Source organism: Papaver somniferum, chromosome 6 (assembly GCF_003573695.1).
Source record: "Papaver somniferum cultivar HN1 chromosome 6, ASM357369v1, whole genome shotgun sequence".
Taxonomy (NCBI): domain Eukaryota; kingdom Viridiplantae; phylum Streptophyta; class Magnoliopsida; order Ranunculales; family Papaveraceae; genus Papaver; species Papaver somniferum.
In genome coordinates this window covers 16,587,956-16,606,539 of record NC_039363.1, presented here as the reverse complement: position 1 = coordinate 16,606,539, position 18,584 = coordinate 16,587,956, and the positions used below count along the sequence as shown (strand labels likewise).

Below are 18,584 nucleotides of genomic sequence, written 5' to 3'. Positions count from 1 at the left end.
CCTGTGTAGATTTATGTCTCTTTCACTAATAATTAGTAGTATACGGGTGCAACAGCTTATCAGATACTGAATTTAAATAAGCTTATAAGTTCAACTCCAAGGTGCGCAATACACTATCAACTGAAAACTGAAGCAAACAAAATGGATGTCATGTCGGTATGATTTAGATAGATACCTTACCTAATTCATCCTGAGGGCAAGACATAAGATCGAGAGAGAATGGATGAGTTTGGTCATGATGGAAGTAGTGGTGAGTTTGGGAGGTTTGTGAACATTTGCTTAACAATTTTTCTATCCATAACTTACTGTTATTTCATCTCTCGAAACACCCCAAAAGGATTTCCAAGGCTTCTTTCTATCTTACCAATTATATACATATTTACAATCATTCCTCTTAAACTCTCTTCTTTCCATCTTACCACGGGAACAGGGTTTTTAATAAGTTGGCTTGCTAACTTTAAGCTTGTTCTCTTCTCATTTGATAAGGGTCCTCTTTCATCTGATCCAACACCTGTGTCATCTTCATCACCATCACCAATGACCTTTTTACGTTTTATTGGCATCACTTGTTTACCAATCAAGGTTAAACAATCTAACCGATCAACAGTACCATCATGTACTCGTCAACATATGCACGGGATGCATTGTTATGTACTAGAAGGTGTTCTTCTAGGACTAGTATTTTATTCGTTTGGGTATTACAATCAATATCAAAACAACCCAAACTTCATGATTATAAATTTTCTTTATCTTTTTCATCTGTACTTAAGCACTGACCTAACTCTCGTCATTTATGCTGCCCTAGCAAGGAACCTTTTCGGCATAGATGTTGATCCACCATTTGGCAACTATTTCTTCTTATCAACATCATTTCAAGACTTTTGGGGTAGGAGATGGAACTTAATGGTATCAAGTATTCTACGATCTTTTGTGCATGAACCTGTACGACATATTATTCGGAGGAGTTGGGGTTTATACGTAGCCATAATAGTGACATTTTTCGTCTCGGGTTTAATGCATGAACTATTGATCTTCTATGTTTTTCGAAAACAACCTTGCTGGGATGTATTGGTTTTCTTTATTCTAAATGGGATTTGCCTGGCTGTCGAGATGAAAGTGAAGAAGTCTCTGAACGGGAAGTGGCAACTAAATCAGTTGTTTTCCATACTGTTGACGAATGGATTTCTTGTATGTTCTAGCTTTTGGTTGTTGTTCCCTTTTCTTGAAAAGTTTAAGTTTCGGGTCCTGGTGATGGAGGAGATGGCCAATTTCACCAAGCTTCTTCATAATGTCCTAGTGGACCCCATAGTGCGCTCTTATTTGAATGCATCCCATATGCATGAAACGGAAACAAATGTGTCATATGGGGTTATTTAGTAGCCTCAATGATCAGGCATGCATAATGTTTTTCTGTTAATTACTATATGCCACAGGGTCATGCGGTAGAATTTTTTTTGTTAATGTTTTTTTGCTAATTTCTCCTTTTATTTATTGTCAAAGTAGGATGAATTATTATGCATTTATCGAACTGTTGTTGGATGAATTATCATGTATTCACCTAACTGTTGTTGGATTGTGAACTGCGTTTGCATTGTGGTGAAAAATCTGAAAGAAAAACAATAGATGAAACTACACCACACATAACGGTTCTGAATTACACACTCTCATACATATTAATTGCGAAACAAAAACTCTTGACAGACCACCTATTCAAACTCCTTAGAAACTGGTTAGTCACAGCCAAACACAGAAGCATGCTTCCTGTTTTTCCCAAGACGGGTAGGACCCGCCATTTATGTGTCAGTTTTTCGGTGAAATTGACGGACTATCTAAAATCACTGTGAAAATGATACCTCCATCTTGTGTGACTTTGTGAGCAAGGGGAGGGTTGTGAACACGTAAATCACGAAGACATCTATATGTTCACAAAAAATGTTCGCATTGATAATACAATGGTATTGATTTCTTGGCTCAAAACCTTCGGGTTTATCATAGCCTCATCTAATAATTTTGTGGGGGGCGTTTATGCAGGGGAAGATAAAGAAAGCGAAGCATAAAAGTAAAACTCATGGAGCGCTAGGTAAATATAAAGTGCTGAAATGTAAATAAGACGAGGATTTACGTGGTTCAGCACTAAGGCCTACGTCCACGGGGTTTGTTGTTTCACTATATACTTGAGGGTTACAGGGATAGTGGAATGACTTTGGAGTTTACATCTGTCTATCTATTGTAAAAGACTTACACTCGCAATTATTCTCTCTCCTTCTCTCCCTGATTTTCCTGATCCCCTCACTCTTGGTGGAGAGGGGGTATTTATAGGGTTAGAGTGTGGGATCCATCTCTGAGGGCCGTTGAAACCTTATCTTCTTGTGTTTCGTGTCCGTCACGTGGAGGTCTTCGTTCATCACTTGATCACGCAGAGCCATCCTCGTTCGTTCCACGGGTTGATCGACACGTATACTGCTCAGAGTGTTTAATGCGGTTAGTTGAGGCGCCTGCTCGTGTCAGACAAGTGTCTTCTGCCCCTGTCACATCCGTGTCAGCTAACTTTCTCTTCACCGTTGATCTTAGCTCCTTTTGGGGATGAGATAAAGTAACTCTTCGGGAGTTATTTGGTGTTCCGCAGTACATCGTGTTTTAATGTATTGTCCTGCATGCTTTCCACGTATCTTCCTATATACACGTGTTTGATGGTGAAATATGTACACACAATTTGCCCCTTTTCTTCGGGCTTGAATGTTTAGTGGGTGCATTGAAGAAAACAATCGTTGCATATTCTTCCATCTCTCCTAATAACTTCTCTTAGATACTTGGGCACGTCTCTTATTCGTGCATTAACTGCTCATTTAATGGGCACGTTTCCCATTTCTCCATTAATTTCCTTTTCTTTATTTCGGATATATTAAGGAGAGAAAGAGAATTAATTTCATTCTCCCTACAAATTTATTTCCTTCTCTGTCAGTCTTCATTCTTTGTTCTTCAGCCCTTAAATTCTCCCTGCCTTAGCATTAATTACGCTTGCTTCTTCTTTATTTCTGATTTGTTCTTTCTGCTGCTGTTTCTGCTGGTAAGTTTTCTTTTCTTTGTTTCCACTGTTTTAAGCTATGTTGATTTGTAAATTTTCTGTTGTTGATCATATCGTAGCTTCCTATTTCTCTTGCTGTCGACCCTTGTTTGTGATGAAGAACCTTTTTAATGCTTGCATGCTAGTTTGCCCCTGTTCTTCGTCTCAAATCAAGGAGGCCATTGTTTTACTTGTATTGATTAGGTTTTGAGGTTAGGGTTTTAGGGAATTTCGAGCATGTAAGTTTTAGGGTTTCTGTGCTTTCTGAGGTGATTGTTATTTATGTGGTTTTTTGATGTTGTCCTTGTGTTTGTTTCTAACTTGTTTATGGTTTATCTTTTCGCAGCCATGTCTGACCGTCCGCGGCTTCCTTATCAACTCCGGGTGCTGGTCTATCGAGATCCCCTCCGCGCAGAGAGTCTCACAATGATCTTCGTGGTATTAGAGTTTCTTCTTCTGGGGCGAAGGCCTCTTCTCCTAGGGAAGAGGGTCCTTCGAAAAATCCTTCCGGGTCTCGAAGTGCTGTCGATCGTGCGGTGCCTCGTCCTCGTGATGAAGTTAGGAGTACGCAGGCACCTCCTCGTGCTGTCGCTTTTGATGTTCCTCCTCTGCGTTCTGTAGTATCCGAGCAGCATCCTCTGCCGCCCCCCTATAATTTCTTTCAAAGGGAAGAATACAAAGGGTGGTGTCCCGAGGGCTGAATCTACTAAAAATCCTTCTTTAAAGAGAAAAGCTTCCGAGGCTTTCATTGGTTCATCCGATCCCGCGGAGGAGGATGAGGCTGCCCTCGATACGCAGCGTTTCGGTCAGCAAGAAAAAAGTAACGTTTAAACATATTGATCTCGAAGTTTTCAAGGAAAAGCATGAGCTTCAAGCCTTCGATGTTCGTTTCTATGCCCCTGAGGATGATATTACTTATGAGCTCATCTCAAAGTATCAGTTTGATGAGTTTCACTTGTTGACTACGGTTGGAGCCTTCGAGGCTGGTCTTATGCTGCCGTTGTACAAGTATGGTGACTCCTTTTATTACGATGTGCTTGCTGGTCGTGAAGGATCTTCCACCAATACTCACAGTCGTTCTGTGTCGCAATTATCGGGGAATTATCTCCGTGCACTAAGGGAGTGTTATCTGCGGAGTAAGGGGAGACGACGATGACGTGTTACGTTCCAAATCCCGTGGAGAGGGAATGGTATACTCCGGAAAACTTCAACAATTCCTTCGGTGATTACGTTAATAGTAGGAATCGTAAACCGTGGAGTGTTAGCCTCCGGAATCTCGCTGCTCCTCGGGGCGAAATTCGTCTGTTAAGTGAGGTTAGCGATGCCAAACTGAAGTATGTTCCAGGCACCGAGGGGTCTAGTCAGCGGAAACTTTTTCCAGCACGTGAGAGGATCAAGCGTGACCATGATTATGAGTGGCACGCTACTGTTATTGAAATTGTTGGTCCTTGGGCGTACGGTTGGATTCCTGGTCCGCGCGGTTGGCGTCCTTCTGCGAGTAGCAGGCCACGTGAATCTCCTCCTGCTCGTTATGGAGATTTCTGTCCCTGGCGTTTAAACTTCGAAGGCATGAACTTTCCTTATGCCCTCGACGTTGTTGAAGGAGACGAGGAGGAAGGTTCTGGTGCTATACTTCCATCGAAGGGTGTTCCTACTGTCAAGGTACGCGGATTCTAGCCGCGCTTCTCCTCCTTTAAAAGTCCAACTGTTCAGGGAAAAAACTCTTTTTGTGGAATGTGTTGGTTTTCAGGTGTCGAAGAAGAAAAAGATCAGGCCGAAGCAGTCTTCTACCATTGTGATGGGTGAGGCTGAGGTTCATGAAGAAGTTACCAGTCCGGTAAACGAAGAGTTTGCCGAGGATGAGATTACGGATGGGGAAGAACGTACTGATACTTCCCCTCTCAATGCCGAGGAGGAGGTTCGTGTTGATGATGATGAGAAAAATGCCGCGGTAGCTGACGGCGGTGTTATTGGTGATATTTCTGTCCCTCTGGTGATGCTGCGGAGACTCTCCCCACCCTTTCTCAAGAGTTTTCTTTTGACCGGGTTTATTCCGCAGGGAATTCTTCGATGATGCTCGATTTTCCTGAAGACTTCTCTCTACTTTCCCCCAATGATGATTGGGATGTGCTCGGGGTGCTGGTAAGGAAGACGTTGTTGTTCGAGACGGGGGCGCGGATGATCATGGTGCGCATGTCGATGCCGAAACTTGTGCTGAAGGGGCCATATCAGAAGGGGAAGTCGGTGATTGACTCGCCTTCCGCGGATTTCCCTTATTCGCCGACATCTGAGGGTGAAGACGCCATAATGGATTGGCTCAAGAAAAGAGTCTGGTTCGTCCCTCATCCTGCTCCGGTGGTTACTGGTGAAAAGGATTCCGATGCGTACACCCGTCGTATGATGGAACTATCTTCCAAGGCCGGGTATCTGAGGCCTGGGGGAAAAACTTGAGTGTTCCCGAAACTACCCTTGTATCGGAGCCTCCTACTTCTGTTGCGGATATGATGGCCATAGCCGATGGGTACCAATATGGTTTTCCTCAGCAGCGTGTCTTGGAGGTAAGTCTTCGTACATATCTCTTCGTGATGATCGAATCCTTCGGTGAAATAATGTTTGTTGTCTTAATGTGTAGATGATGAGGAGTGAGCATTGTAACCACGTGCTGTATCAGTTCTTTAAAGCAAATCTTTGAAGCTGGAGGCTAAGCTTCGTCACAGAGAAAAGGAATTATCTGCGGCTGAGGTGGAAATAGAAGAGCTGAAGAAAAGCCTTAAAGAAAAGAAAGGCTGGGTGAAGCGGAGGCTGGTCTTCGTTCAGAGCTTGCTGCCGTTCGCGCCGAATTAGAGCAGACTCGCGGCCAAGTTTCAGCTTTCACAGGTTTGGTTCTTTTTCCTCTTTTTCTCTCGCCAGTGTGTCTCTATTACTTAGTTGTTCTGTCTGAGTCTCCCCACCCTATCTCCAGTGGGTGGCGTCCCCGAGCTGATATGGCTTCGAAACGAAAGGGCACGGCAAAATCTCGTATCAAAGAGTTGGTCGAGAAAATTAAGAGCGAAGCCAAAAAGTGGGACGCTCGGGCTGAGGTATGGCGCAAGGCATGTTCAGATAGTTGATATGCAGAATCTGTATAATCACGACCGTGCTTTGTTCAATGGTACACTGCTGTGGACACGTGAGAATCTGCGGGAATCCCGTGAGCGTGCTTCGTTGTTGGAGTCTAAGATACAACTTCTGGAAGAGGAATTACGAAAGGCTCGATCCCTCCCTTTTCCAGGAGTTAAGGATAGCATGTTGTCTAGCCAGGGAAAGGGACGATGCCCGTGCCGAAGTTGGGGCTCTAAGCAAGGCCCTTGCCGCGTCCCGTGCTGAAGTAGCTCGCCATGCTGAGTCTGAGAGAAATCTTGAAGTGTGTATGTATAGACTTAGCAAAGGGGTATCAGAGATAAACAACGAAGTCAACCATCTTCGTCACATGGATTCGATGAAGCAGGTAGAACTAGATGCCTGTCAATTTACTCTCACCAACCTTCAACTAGATTATAAGAAACTATCAGCGGAATATGACCATCTTGATGAAGCGCGAGATGCGGTTGTTAATGAGTATGAAGAGGCTTCGGCTTGTGTCGAAGGTATAACCCTATTTCATCGAGTGTGACTGTGTCTTTTCTGTGCTAACTCCCTGGTGTTGTCTTTTCAGAGCTCGAGGGACAACTCCGTGTTGCAAATGAAAAGTTTGAAAAGGCTCAATCTTCCTTAGCGCGGCAGGAAGAACAGACTAATCACTTCAAGAGTTTGGCGGCATCCCGCGAGGAGGCCGTTGGCTGCTTCTAACGAAGTGAATCGTCTATCTTCGTTGTTATCCCAAGCCCAGCAGCGGACGACAGTTATTATGCACAAGGCTCGGTGTCAATTGGCTGAGGAGACGAACAAGATGTTGGAGAAGATAGAGCTTGGCCTGAAGACCGAGCATGGCCTCGTGAAGAACTATCCGCGTCGTCCAGTACCTGCTGCCTTGCCTGGCTCCTCGGGACCCTCATCTGGTGGGCGTCCCTTCAAGTCTTCGGAACAATCCTGCTGATGGGGCGGCATCATCTAGTAGAGACCGCAACTTTTTGTAGAGACCGTGGCATCATATCCTTCCATTAGATTTTGCTAGTATCATGTAAAAAGAATATTTTTGATGTGTATTCTTCCTTGAATTGGTCTTCCGCTTTTTGTAATCATCCTTTATGAAATGGATCTTTTCTTGATATACCTGCAATGTTGGTTTGTTTTTATTTTAAGCATTGTAAGGAAAGACATTACAAATCAAAGTGTTTTAAGTGTTTGGGTGCGATACTGAAGGGAGGTACCTTCGTGATCGTCTTGAGACCTGTCACCCCCTGGCGAATCCTGGGCCAGAGGATTCCCAGACGGTGGGGGCCGAGGCAACGTTCTAGGATATGGGGTTAAAATATTTACATACACCCATTCCGTCGACCCGTTGCCTTAAGATTGGTTGGGTATCTCTTTCTGCTGGGTGCCTTCCCCCTGGTCTTACACTTATGGACACTGACGGGGGAGCCCTGAGAGATTGTAGATTAACTACTTTCCCCAATATTGTCGATAGGTTTAGTTACTTGATATATAGAAAGCTTGTTTGATTGATAGGTTGAGGCCTGCAATTCCTCGTCCAGAGATAGAAACATGTAGAGTGGTCACGCTCCCTTCTTCTTCTGGTACCTTCACGCAGTTGCAAGGCTGCGTTGCCCCTATGGGAAGTATGGTTTGAGCCACTTAGCATTCCAAGGATGCCGGAGGACCTCGCCTTTCAGATTACGAAGGTAGTAGGAACCGCTTCCCGCAATATCGTGTATTATAAAAGGTCCTCCCCACGTAGGTGCTAACTTTCCCCATCTCTTCTCTCGTTGATACTGTGGGATTGTTCTCAACACATACTTCCCCTCTACAAAATTCCGAAGCTTTACCTTTTTGTTGTACTCCCTTGCAAGTCTTCGTTGGTAATTTTCCATCTTCTGCAATGCTGCTTCCCTTCTTTCTTCTAGGTCGTCCAATCTCTCTAACATCATGTCTGTTGTGAGATTTTTCTCCCACGCTTCGGTCTTTGTGGTTGGCATGAGTATCTCTGTAGGGATGACTGCTTCAGCTCCATAAGTGAGGAGAAACGGGGATTCCCCAGTGGCAGATCTTCGCGTTGTCCTGTATGCCCATAACACATTGTGTAACTGTTCACACCACCGCCCCTTATGTTCGTCTAATTGTTTTTTGAGGATAAGGGCGAGGGTCTTGTTGGTGGCTTCCGCTTGTCCGTTGCTTTGAGGGTATATAGGGGTGGATTTGTTCTTCCTTATTTTGAAAGCATCGAAGAGCATGTCTATGTTTTTCCCTTGTAATTGCTTACCATTATCGGATACGATTTCTGCTGGTATGCCGAACCTGCAGATGATGTTCTGGAATATGAAAGTAAACACATCCACGTCTCTGATCCTGGCTAAGGCTTTAGCTTCCACCCATTTACTGAAGTAGTCCGTGGCTACTATCAAAAATCGCCTTTTCCCTGATCCTTCGATGAAAGGCCCGACGATATCTATGCCCCATTTTGCGAATGGCCACGGGCTATCTACAGAATTTAACATTGTTGCTGGCGCGTGTATCTTTTTGGCGAAACGCTGACATTCTTCCACGTCGGGACATTCTTGCGGCATCCTGTATCATCGTGGGCCAGTAATATCCTTGCGTTTTGGCTTTGTCGGCTAGTGATCTCATACCGCTATGATTCCCTGCGTCCCATAATGGATGTCATTTAGAATTCGGTGCCCCTCTTTTCGAGATAAGCAACGTAGTAACGGTCCGAGGAAGGATTTCTTGTACAGGACCCCATCCCGAAGATCATATCTTCCTTTTGGAGAGTATTTTCCTAGCCTGTTTATGGTCCGCGGGTAAACTTCCCTTTTCGAGAAACGCATGGATCACCGTTCTCCAATCATCTTCGTTGCTGAAGTCTTCGTCTTGATTTGCTCTTGACAGGATATCTTCTTCGTCAAAATCGTTATGGATGTCCTCTCCTACCTGGTCTTCGGTATTTTCTTCCACTGTATCTTGATTGGTAGCGAAGGAGAATTGAGGTGTAATCGAAGGCTCGTATACCCTTGTTATTTTAATAGCTTCGATGCTTTCGTCCTTCAGCATGGATGATATATATGCCAGGGCATCTGCGTGCCTGAGATCCCTTCTGTAAGTGCCGGAACTTGATGTTCGGAATTTGTGACGCCAATGTTTGGACCAAGGCCATGTAAGCTGAGAGGGTGTCATCGTACACGTTGTACTCGAGCCCTATTTGCCGTATGACAAGCTGTGAATCACTTGTTAGTCTTACGTCGGTACTCCATCTCTATTATTATACGGAGGGCATGTACGACTGCCTCGTATTCGACGATGTTGTTGGTATGCTCTTTGAATTCTAACCTGAGTGCCTGTACAATCCTTTCTCCGGTTGGGGTGGTGATGACAATGCCTATTCCTGCTCCTTCCTTATTTTTGGAACCGTCGACGAAGACTTCCCATTGTCTTTGACTCGAGGGTTCGAGGATATCCATTGGATCCTTGCTTTCTTCCTCGGCTTCTGGTATTCCCTTAATCTCATCGTCGTTGTCCAGGGGAAGGTCTGCTAAGAAATCCGCCAAAACTTGGGATTTTCGAGAATGTTGAATTTCATGAATGATGTTGAATTGGTCCAGGTGGGTGTTCCACTTGGCTATTCTGCCCACTTTTCCCGCGCTTTTGAGGACTGCTTCCAGTGGTGCTTTGCATGGGACCCGGACGAAGTGAGTTAGGAAGTAGGTTCTCAGCTTTTGAGTAGCCCATACCAATGCTAGGATAAGCTGTTCGATCTTTGTGTAGTTCCTTTCCGCAGAATTGAGGGTCTTACTGACGTAATAGATAGGTTGTTCTATCTTCGTATTGGTTTTGACCAACACTGCGCTGACTGCGTCTTCGTTGCTGCTATGTATAATGCCAAAACCTCATCAGGATCCGGCTTCTGCAGGATCGGAATCGAAGCTAGGTGTTCTTTGATTTTTTGGAAGGCTTCTTCGCATTCTGCGGTCCATTCAAACTTGCTCCCTTTTTTGAGAATATTGAAGAAATGTCTGCATTTGTCCGAAGATCGGGCAATAAATCTGCCCAAGGCTGCTATGGACCCATTGAGCTTCTGAACTTCTTTTAAATTCTTTGGGGATGGCATTTCTACTATGGCCTGAATCTTCACTGGGTCTACCTCGATGCCCCTTTTTGTTACCAAATACCCGAGGAATTTCCTGAGGTGACACCGAAAGTACATTTCTCTGGATTTACTTTCATGTGTTTCCTCATTGCTTCGAAGATGTCTCTCAGATCCTTGTGGTGATCTTTGCGCAGCTTGCTTTTGACGAGCATATCGTCAACGTAGACTTCTAAGGTACTTCCGATCCATGGCCTGAAGATAGCATCGACCATTCTTTGGTATGTTGCCCCTGCGTTTCGAAGTCCGAAAGGCATTCTAGTGTAGCAATAAAGACCATGTGGTGTGTAGAACGCTGTGTGTGGCTGATCCTCTTCTGCCAGGGCCACTTGGTTGTAGCCAGAATGTCCATCCATGAATGACAGTTCTTCATATCCTTCTACTGCTTCTACCAGCTGATCTATGCTTGGCAATGGATAGCTATCCTTTGGACATGCTTTGTTGAGGTTAGTGAAATCGATGCATATCCTAACCCCCCATTTTTCTTAGGAACGACGACCATATTGGAGATCCACGTAGGGTACTTGACCTCCTTGATGAAACCTGCGTCTAGTAGTTTTCGAAGTTCTTTTTCCACTGCCTTATGATATTCCGGCGCAACTTTTCTTATTTTCTGTCTGAAATGGGTGCCTGGTTTGATGCGCAGCTCGTGTTGGATTATTTTTGGGTCAATCCCAGGCATATCTCCTAATTTCCAGGCGAATACATCTGCGTATTCTTTAAGTAACTTGGTCAGAATCTTCTCTTTTTCGTCCATTATGGTCCCTACTTTGATCATCTTCGGGTTTTCTTCCGTTCCTATTTTGATTTCTTTTACGGGATATACTGGCGTGAACATCGGCTTCGGATCCCCGAGGACTGGGACGTTCTTTGATTGGTACTTGGTATGTTTCTGTTCCTCGTTGACTGCTGAAGTACTTGTTTCTGTGTTCAGGACATTATCATCTTTGGTCAAATCCCTTCCAGTAGTTTCTTTGAGGAACAGGTCTATGGCCTTCTCTTTCGCAGCTTCTTTACTTTTAAGTCTTCGGGTTTTTTGTTGCTTTTCATGTTCGTTGTTGATGCGATCCTGAGTGGCTTGGCACTCTCTTGCAGAGACCCGATTTCCCTTGATTTCCATTACTCCCTCAGGTGTAGAGAATCTGAGATATTGGTAGTACGTTGCCGCCACTCCCTTGAGTTTATGTAACCATTTTCGTACAATAATGGCGTTGTAGGGGGATGGGGCGTCCACTACGCTGAACCGTGTTTCTACTTTCATGGGTCCGGCGTCAACCTGCAACACGATGTCTCCCAATGGATTCGTGGGTGCTCCATTAAATCCGTAGATGGTGTAATAAGAAGTCATTATCTGTTCTTCATGGAGCTTCATTCGTTTGAATGCATCGTAGAATAGAACGTTCACTGAGCTTACCCCGTCTATGAGGATCTTTTTAAGGTTACATCCAGCCACGGGTAGTGTGACGACCAGGGGGTCGTTATGGTCTTCCATATCTTCTTCGATATCTTTAGCATCGAAGATAATAGGTGAGTCCATCCACTCTTCATGTTCGTCCACCTCTATCCCATCGATCTTATACGATTCGCATCGGTCCTCGAACTGCTTCCATAACCTCTTTCCTATCTGTGTTGTGAGTGAAGTCCCTGCGGCTTCAGAACACGAGATGGTGTTGATTGTGATGTTCCCTTCTGGAAGTTGGACTGGCTTGGTTCGTTTAGATCTATCCTCGGCGACATCCTTTCGTATGTAATGTTTGAGCTCGCCAGCATCAATCAATTTTTGGATCATTATTTTGAGGTTTTTACATTTTTCGGTCTGGTGTCCGTTGAAACAGAGGTATTCACAGTAATCTTTGAACTTCTCGGTTCTTGGGGGTTGTTTTCCCTTAGACCATGGCCATTCCAGATTTTCCCTTCCTTTGATTTCTCGCAGGATCCGAGCATAGCTAGCATTGAGCTTTGTGTAAACTTGATCTTCTAACTTCCGATCGTCTTTTCGCCGTTCGTCCCTTCGTTCTTTCCTATCTTCATGAGGTCGTTCCACTGAGAAATTCCTTTTGGCACCCGTGGTTTGTTCTGTGGAATTTGTACGGTGAGGCCTTTGCGGGTACGCCCTCGGGTTTTCACGCTGGATTTCTTTAAGACGAGCGTGCTTTTCAATAATTATTCGAAGATCCCCCTCTGTCTTAGGCACGCTTCCATGAATCTCAACAAAGAGTGGACTCATTCGGTCTAATCCCCACTTGTAGCAGTTGATACTTACCACCGGGTCCACACTTCCTATGGCTTGGCAGACCTTGTGCCATCAGTTGGTGTATTCCCTCGTGGTTTCCTTATAGCCGATTTCTAGTGAAAAGAGCTTATCCATTCCAGTATTAACAGCCTTGTTGTACATGTAAGTTCTTAAGAACTTTTCTGCGAGTTGGTCGTAGGAGTGGATGGAGTCTAGCGGCAGATTATCAAACCAAGACAATGTCGATCCTTCAGACTCGATGAGAAGTATCTACAGAGTACTGCGTCGTTTTGACTCCATCTAGCCAGGACACGGTTATAATACCGAATGTGTGCAGCGGGATCATTGGATCCGTCATAGCATTCGAATGTCGGGACAGGGCACTTGAGCGGAATAGGGGTGTTGGCTAGGCGATGAGTTAAGGGCGTGGAGTTAGCCTCTCTCATGACCTCTTCTAACCTTCCCCCGCCTTGTCTACTTTTTAATTGCCTGATCTCTGCCATCATTTCATCACGCAGATCTTCCATCGCACGGTGGTGCCCTACGCTCCTCTGCTCGTGATAGCTTGACTCTCCCGCTGCACTTCCATCGTTATAATCTGGGTCAGATGCGCTATTTCCCCTGGACGCGTTTCCATCAGCTTCTACGATGACTCTTCGGTCTCGGTTTGGTTCTGGTGCCTTTGAATTTGCTTCCTCGAGTTGTTGGCTCGTCTTTGTGCTTAAGGCAATCCGGTCTTTTAAATCCTGGTTTTCTCTGGCCAACAAAGCCACAGCATCCGCGTAAACCTTCTGGATTTTCTTCAATTCTTCAAGTTCGGCCATCAATCGGTCTGATTGGTTCGACCCTTGATTGGGAGTCCCAGCTCGTGCTATTAAGGACATTGTGCCGCCTTCTTCTATGGTTTGCACTAAAGGTGGGGGAGGTTCAGCTTCGATTGTTGGCATTTCCAGATCGGGCGGAGTGCCCATCTGCGGTGTTAGAGCCGCCGGCACAGTTTGATTCTGCTCGTTTGTTGATGGCATTCCGAAGGTTGGCGGATGCGCGGGTTGGTATGTTCTGGATTCGTCCACCCTTTCTTTTGGTTGGTGAAATTGATACGTAGCCAGAGTTTTCATGGCTTCCGTATTCCTCGGGACTGCCGCTGTCGTACTATATTTTGTTGCCACTGCTCTGAGGGCCGCGGCTGCAACGGAGTTAGCGTTCATAGGCGAAGTGATTTCCGCAGTGTCTTGCCTCTGACTGGTCATTTTAGCTTTGTCTCCTTTCTGCTTGATCCGGGTGATGACCGGGGTTGTCCTCGGTGCTTCCTTTGACGTGGGTTTGGATTTTCCTACTTCTTGCATCTTTCTGCACAAAGGAATTTCAAACAGCGAGAAAAAGAAATATCCGTGCGGATCGGGTAAGTTTGCGAAAATACCTAATTCCAAGACAGGGAAAAACTGCCCGAGGGACACAGAGAACTCTTAAGGAAGCTCATTTGATTAAAACATGAGTTAAAATATATGGATTAAATTCTTATTAAAATTGCGGATTCATTGAAAGTACGATGAAACGCGAGAAGATCCCTCTTAAAACTGCACGTAAATCCTTTGAAAACTTACGAAAACCCAACGGAAAGATAGGTCCGTACGAGATCTAAAAAGATGTAAATCCGTGGATCTAGTAATAACTCTTTTAACCAGTAAACGACGATACTGCCGGAACTACCGAAGATAACGGGTGCGTTTTTGAACATGGTAAAGTTAACAAAAGATAAATACTTTCAGAGGTAATGAAGCAGAGCAATCATATGCTAATTTAATTATGAAATCACAGGATAAGATAAATCTTTTACCGGGACGAAGTCCCTGTTTCTAGCGCCAAATTGTGAACACGTAAATCACGAATACATCTATATGTTCACAAATAATGTTCGCACTGATAATACAATGGCATTGATTCCTTGGCTCAAAACCTTCGGGTTTATCATAGCCTCATCTAATAACCTTGCGGGGGGCGTTTACGCAGGGTAAGATAAAGAAAGCGAAGCATAAAAGTAAAACTCATGGAGCGCTAGGTAAATATAAAGTTCTGAAATGTAAATAAGACGGGGATTTACATGGTTCAGCACTAAGGCCTACGTCCACGGGGTTTGTTGTTTCACTATATACTTGAGGGTTACAGGGATAGTCGAATGACTTTGGAGTTTACATCTGTCTATCTATTGTAAAAGACTTACACTCGCAATTATTCTCTCTCATTCTCTCCTTGATTTTTCCGATCCCCTCACTCTTGGTGGAGAGGGGGTATTTATAGGGTTAGAGTGTGGGATCCATCTCTGAGGGCCGTTGAAACCTTATCTTCTTGTGCTTCGTGTCCGTCACGTGGAGGTCTTCGTTCATCACTTGATCACGCAGAGCCATCCTCGTTCGTTCCACGGGTTGATCGACACGTATACTGCTCAGAGTGTTTAATGCGGGTAGTTGAGGCGCCTGCTCGTGTCAGACAAGTGTCTTCTGACCCTGTCACATCCGTGTCAGCTAACTTTCTCTTCACCGTTGATCTTAGCTCCTTTTGGGGATGAGATAAAGTAACTCTTCGGGAGTTATTTGGTGTTCCACAGTACATCGTGTTTTGATGCATTGACCTGCATGCTTTCCACGTATCTTCCTATATACACGTGTTTGATGGTGAAATATATACACACAAGGGTCACACCTGGACCAACCGAGCTCAATATCTGTCGTAGTGATAGAATTTCGGTCCTCACTGTTGGATATAGCTCACGGGATAGACTTACGATCACCCATGGCCAACGTGGAACCATTGTAAATATTGTGCTACATTGTACTTAGTTTCTAATTTAATCAATTTGTAAGTAATCACCAAACGGCAGATTTCTAGATGAACTGTGGTAGGATTGCAAATTAAAGGTTGACAATTGTGTAGCAAGAAATCCGTGCTACGCATCGGGGGCAGGCTTTTTAATCCTGTTGAATGAACTACTTATACAAGTGTATTGCCCATTTCTATTAATTTTTTTAGATATTTAGAAGTTTTATATTAATCACTTGTAATTACTGTTTTTGACTTTAATACCATGATTTAGGTAAAAAAAAAGTTATACATCGATGTATTGTCAACCCGTGAAACATACATAAATCAATGATATGAGAATAAGGTTTCTGACATACTTTTATTTATTTCTGTTATTTGGCATTTTATGATGTTGCGGGGATGGTGGTTTACATATGGATCACACTTCAAAAGTAAGCTTTTTTGTTGCTAATATATTGGAATCGATGCATAGTCTACAATACCATGCTTAGAGCAGTTCCTATGGCAATGAACAAAAATAAAAATTTGTTGGGCCATGTGGATGAACAAACTGCATTCTCCACTATGGGAAACTAGGTAAAATGAACAAATCTGATATTTTAGGATCCCACTATTGATTTTATTAACATATACTAATAAGAGTTGGGTCCTATTAATGATTTTATTTATATAAACTAATAAGAGTTTGGTCCCACATATTATTTAATTAATAAAATAAATAATAAAAAATAAACCATAATTATAATAATCATGTTTTGGAGAGAGAATATGTGACATAGGGGAGAACGTGGGCGTCATCGCTATTGACGCCAGCGTTATTTGGGATAGCGCGCTATTATCCTAGTCGCGCATCTGTTGGGGTGACTCAATATTCAAATGAACAGATCTGTTCATTTGAACATCCATTTTCTTGGTTTGTACATTCCATAGTGGGATCAAAATGAACAAACTTTGAATTTGTCCAACCCATAGGAATGCCCTTAATGGAATTAAAATTACACGGATGCAAACTGAAAAGAATAATGAGTGATTAGAGACGAGAAATAGCGAGAACTTGTTTAAGCTTAGGATGTTGATGATGATCGTTAGGTACATAACGGCGCCGAGTTGTTGTTTGCTGATCAATACTCTTAACCGGCGGCGTTGATGAAGATGTAGGTGGTGGTGGGCTGTAAGTTTTTGCCAAAGCCCGCAATTCAAATTTCTGAATTTTCCCTGTCGCGTTCTTGGGAAGTTCTTTCAAGAACACAATCTTTTTAGGAACCATAAAATGAGGAAGAGATTTTCTGCAAAATTCAATAATCTCTCTTTCTTTCTTAGTTTCTTCTTTCTTGGTAACAGATTTTAATCTCGTTGTAATAAAAGCACAAGGAGTTTCGCCGAAGAACGGATGAGCCATGGCAACAACAGCAGCTTCTAAAATATTAGGGTGTCGATATAATACCGCCTCAACTTCAATACTACTAATATTTTCTCCCCCTGAGATTATAACATCTTTTGACCTATCTTTAATTTCGAAATACCCATCTGGATGTATAACACCAATATCACCGGTGAGAAACCAGCCATTTTTGAAAGCCTTCCGTGTTGCTTCTTCATCTTTTAAATAACCTTTCATAATACTACTTCCCCGTATAACGATTTCTCCCACCGATTTTCCATCTCTTGGTACACTCACCATTGTTTCCAAATCTTTCACATCAATCTCTGCAAGAGAAAGAACACTAATACCCTGTCTTGCTTTCAATTTTGACTGCTCATTAATTGGTAATAGGTTCCATTTTGTTTGCCATTCACAAATTAATGCTGGTCCTGTTGCTTCGGTTAGACCATAAGCATGTGTTACATGAAACCCTAATTTTTCAATCTTCTCTAGTATGGATGGTGGTGGTGGTGCACCCCCTATAAGAACTTCAACAGGATGGTTTAGGATTAGAGAATTAGAGTTTCCCTCTAAAAGAATACTGAATATAATTGGGGCACCGCACATATGTGTAACTTTATGTTCTGTGATGGCATGGCACATTTCCTCAGCGCAGGCATTACGAATGCAAACATTAGTTCCTCCTCGTGCTGCAACTCCCCAAGTGAAGGTCCAGCCGTTACAATGAAACATAGGAAGCGACCAAAGATAAACTGGCTCACTTTTCATCTCCCATTGTAAAATTAGACTTTTGGTACTCAGGTAAGAACCTCGATGACTATACACGACTCCTTTTGGTGCGGATGTGGTTCCAGATGTATAATTCAGTGTAATCGGATCCCATTCATCCAGTATTTGATCACTAAATGGTACATAATTAGGGTTTCCATTTGATAACAAATTTTCATATTCAAGCTCACCTAATCGTATTCCTTTTGGTGAATCAACATCATCGATCACGATTACTAGTGGTATCGACGATTGAGAAACTTTTCTTCCACGTGAGTCACAAAGTAGTCTCATAGCTTCACTTGCCACCGGAGCATACTGATAATCGACAAAAAATACTTTGGCTTCTGAGTGCTTGAGAATCGTTGCAATATTATTGGCATCAAGCCTTGTATTTATTGCATTCAATACAGCTCCAGCCATGGGTACACCAAAATGCATCTCATAAAGAGCTGGAATGTTAGGTGCTAGCACAGATACCTGAAAATTTTAACCAACAACAGTTCCAGTATAATCAATGTTTAGTAAAATTTATCAGTATATGGATATATAATTACATCTCTATCTCATCTGTATAACATCATGATTATAAACACTGCTTACCACATCATTCTTGCCAATATTTAGTGTGCGGAGAGAGCAAGCTAGGCGGAGGCATCGTTCATAAGTTTGTCCCCAAGTGAAATGGATATGACCATAGATGACAGAGATACGATCACGATAAACTGACGCAGCTCTTGGCAAGAATGTCAGAGGAGTGAGAGGGGTATAGTTTGTGTGACATTTTTGGAATGTATCCATTTAATTAAGACGAAAATAATTAAGGATACTATAGAAAGGACAAGTAGTTAAAATATTTCAGAGCAACACAGAAATGGTATACTAGTATTGGTGTTTGGTTAGAGTTTGACGAAAAGCTGAGAGAAAACATGAATATAAATAGGGGGAACAACGTGTATGTATATAACACTGTTAAAATTAGTTCTGTTGAGTTTGAACACTGATTTGTGTATTTTTAATTTATCTTTGGATGCTGACA

General features: G+C 43.3%; 2 protein-coding genes across 3 annotated transcripts; one reads left to right on the top strand and one right to left on the bottom strand.

Moving 5' to 3' along the window:
• Positions 1–126: 126 nt before the first annotated feature.
• LOC113285496 (long-chain-alcohol O-fatty-acyltransferase-like) lies at positions 127–1,580 on the top strand. 2 transcript variants are annotated; one of them, XM_026534372.1, is made up of 2 exons: positions 127–250; positions 806–1,580. In XM_026534372.1, exons 1-2 carry the CDS (start codon positions 220–222, stop codon positions 1,375–1,377), a joined length of 603 nt encoding a protein of 200 aa, XP_026390157.1. In that variant the 5' UTR covers positions 127–219; the 3' UTR covers positions 1,378–1,580. The 2 variants fall into 2 exon arrangements, with proteins under 2 accessions (XP_026390157.1, XP_026390156.1); XM_026534371.1 differs by having other exon boundaries at positions 127–661.
• Positions 1,521–18,346, bottom strand: LOC113290563 (probable acyl-activating enzyme 12, peroxisomal). Its single transcript, XM_026540153.1, has 4 exons — positions 18,149–18,346; positions 16,564–18,025; positions 11,177–11,249; positions 1,521–1,605 (listed from the first exon to the last, which is right to left on the bottom strand). Exons 1-4 carry the CDS (start codon positions 18,344–18,346, stop codon positions 1,521–1,523), a joined length of 1,818 nt encoding a protein of 605 aa, XP_026395938.1.
• Positions 18,347–18,584: the final 238 nt, after the last annotated feature.

Bases quoted from the DNA above. Each gene is read 5' to 3' on its own strand.
- LOC113285496 (XM_026534371.1), top strand. From the start codon at position 220: ATGGATGAGTTTGGTCATGATGGAAGTAGTGGTGAGTTTGGGAGGTTT. The intron at 662-805 runs GTGTTCTTCTAG...ATGCTGCCCTAG, and splicing joins GCATTGTTATGTACTAGAAG to CAAGGAACCTTTTCGGCATA.
- LOC113290563 (XM_026540153.1), bottom strand. From the start codon at position 18,346: ATGGATACATTCCAAAAATGTCACACAAACTATACCCCTCTCACTCCT. The intron at 18,026-18,148 runs GTAAGCAGTGTT...TAAAATTTTCAG, and splicing joins ATATTGGCAAGAATGATGTG to GTATCTGTGCTAGCACCTAA. The intron at 11,250-16,563 runs GCCCACCACCAC...CAAGTACTTCAG, and splicing joins GGCTTTGGCAAAAACTTACA to CAGTCAACGAGGAACAGAAA.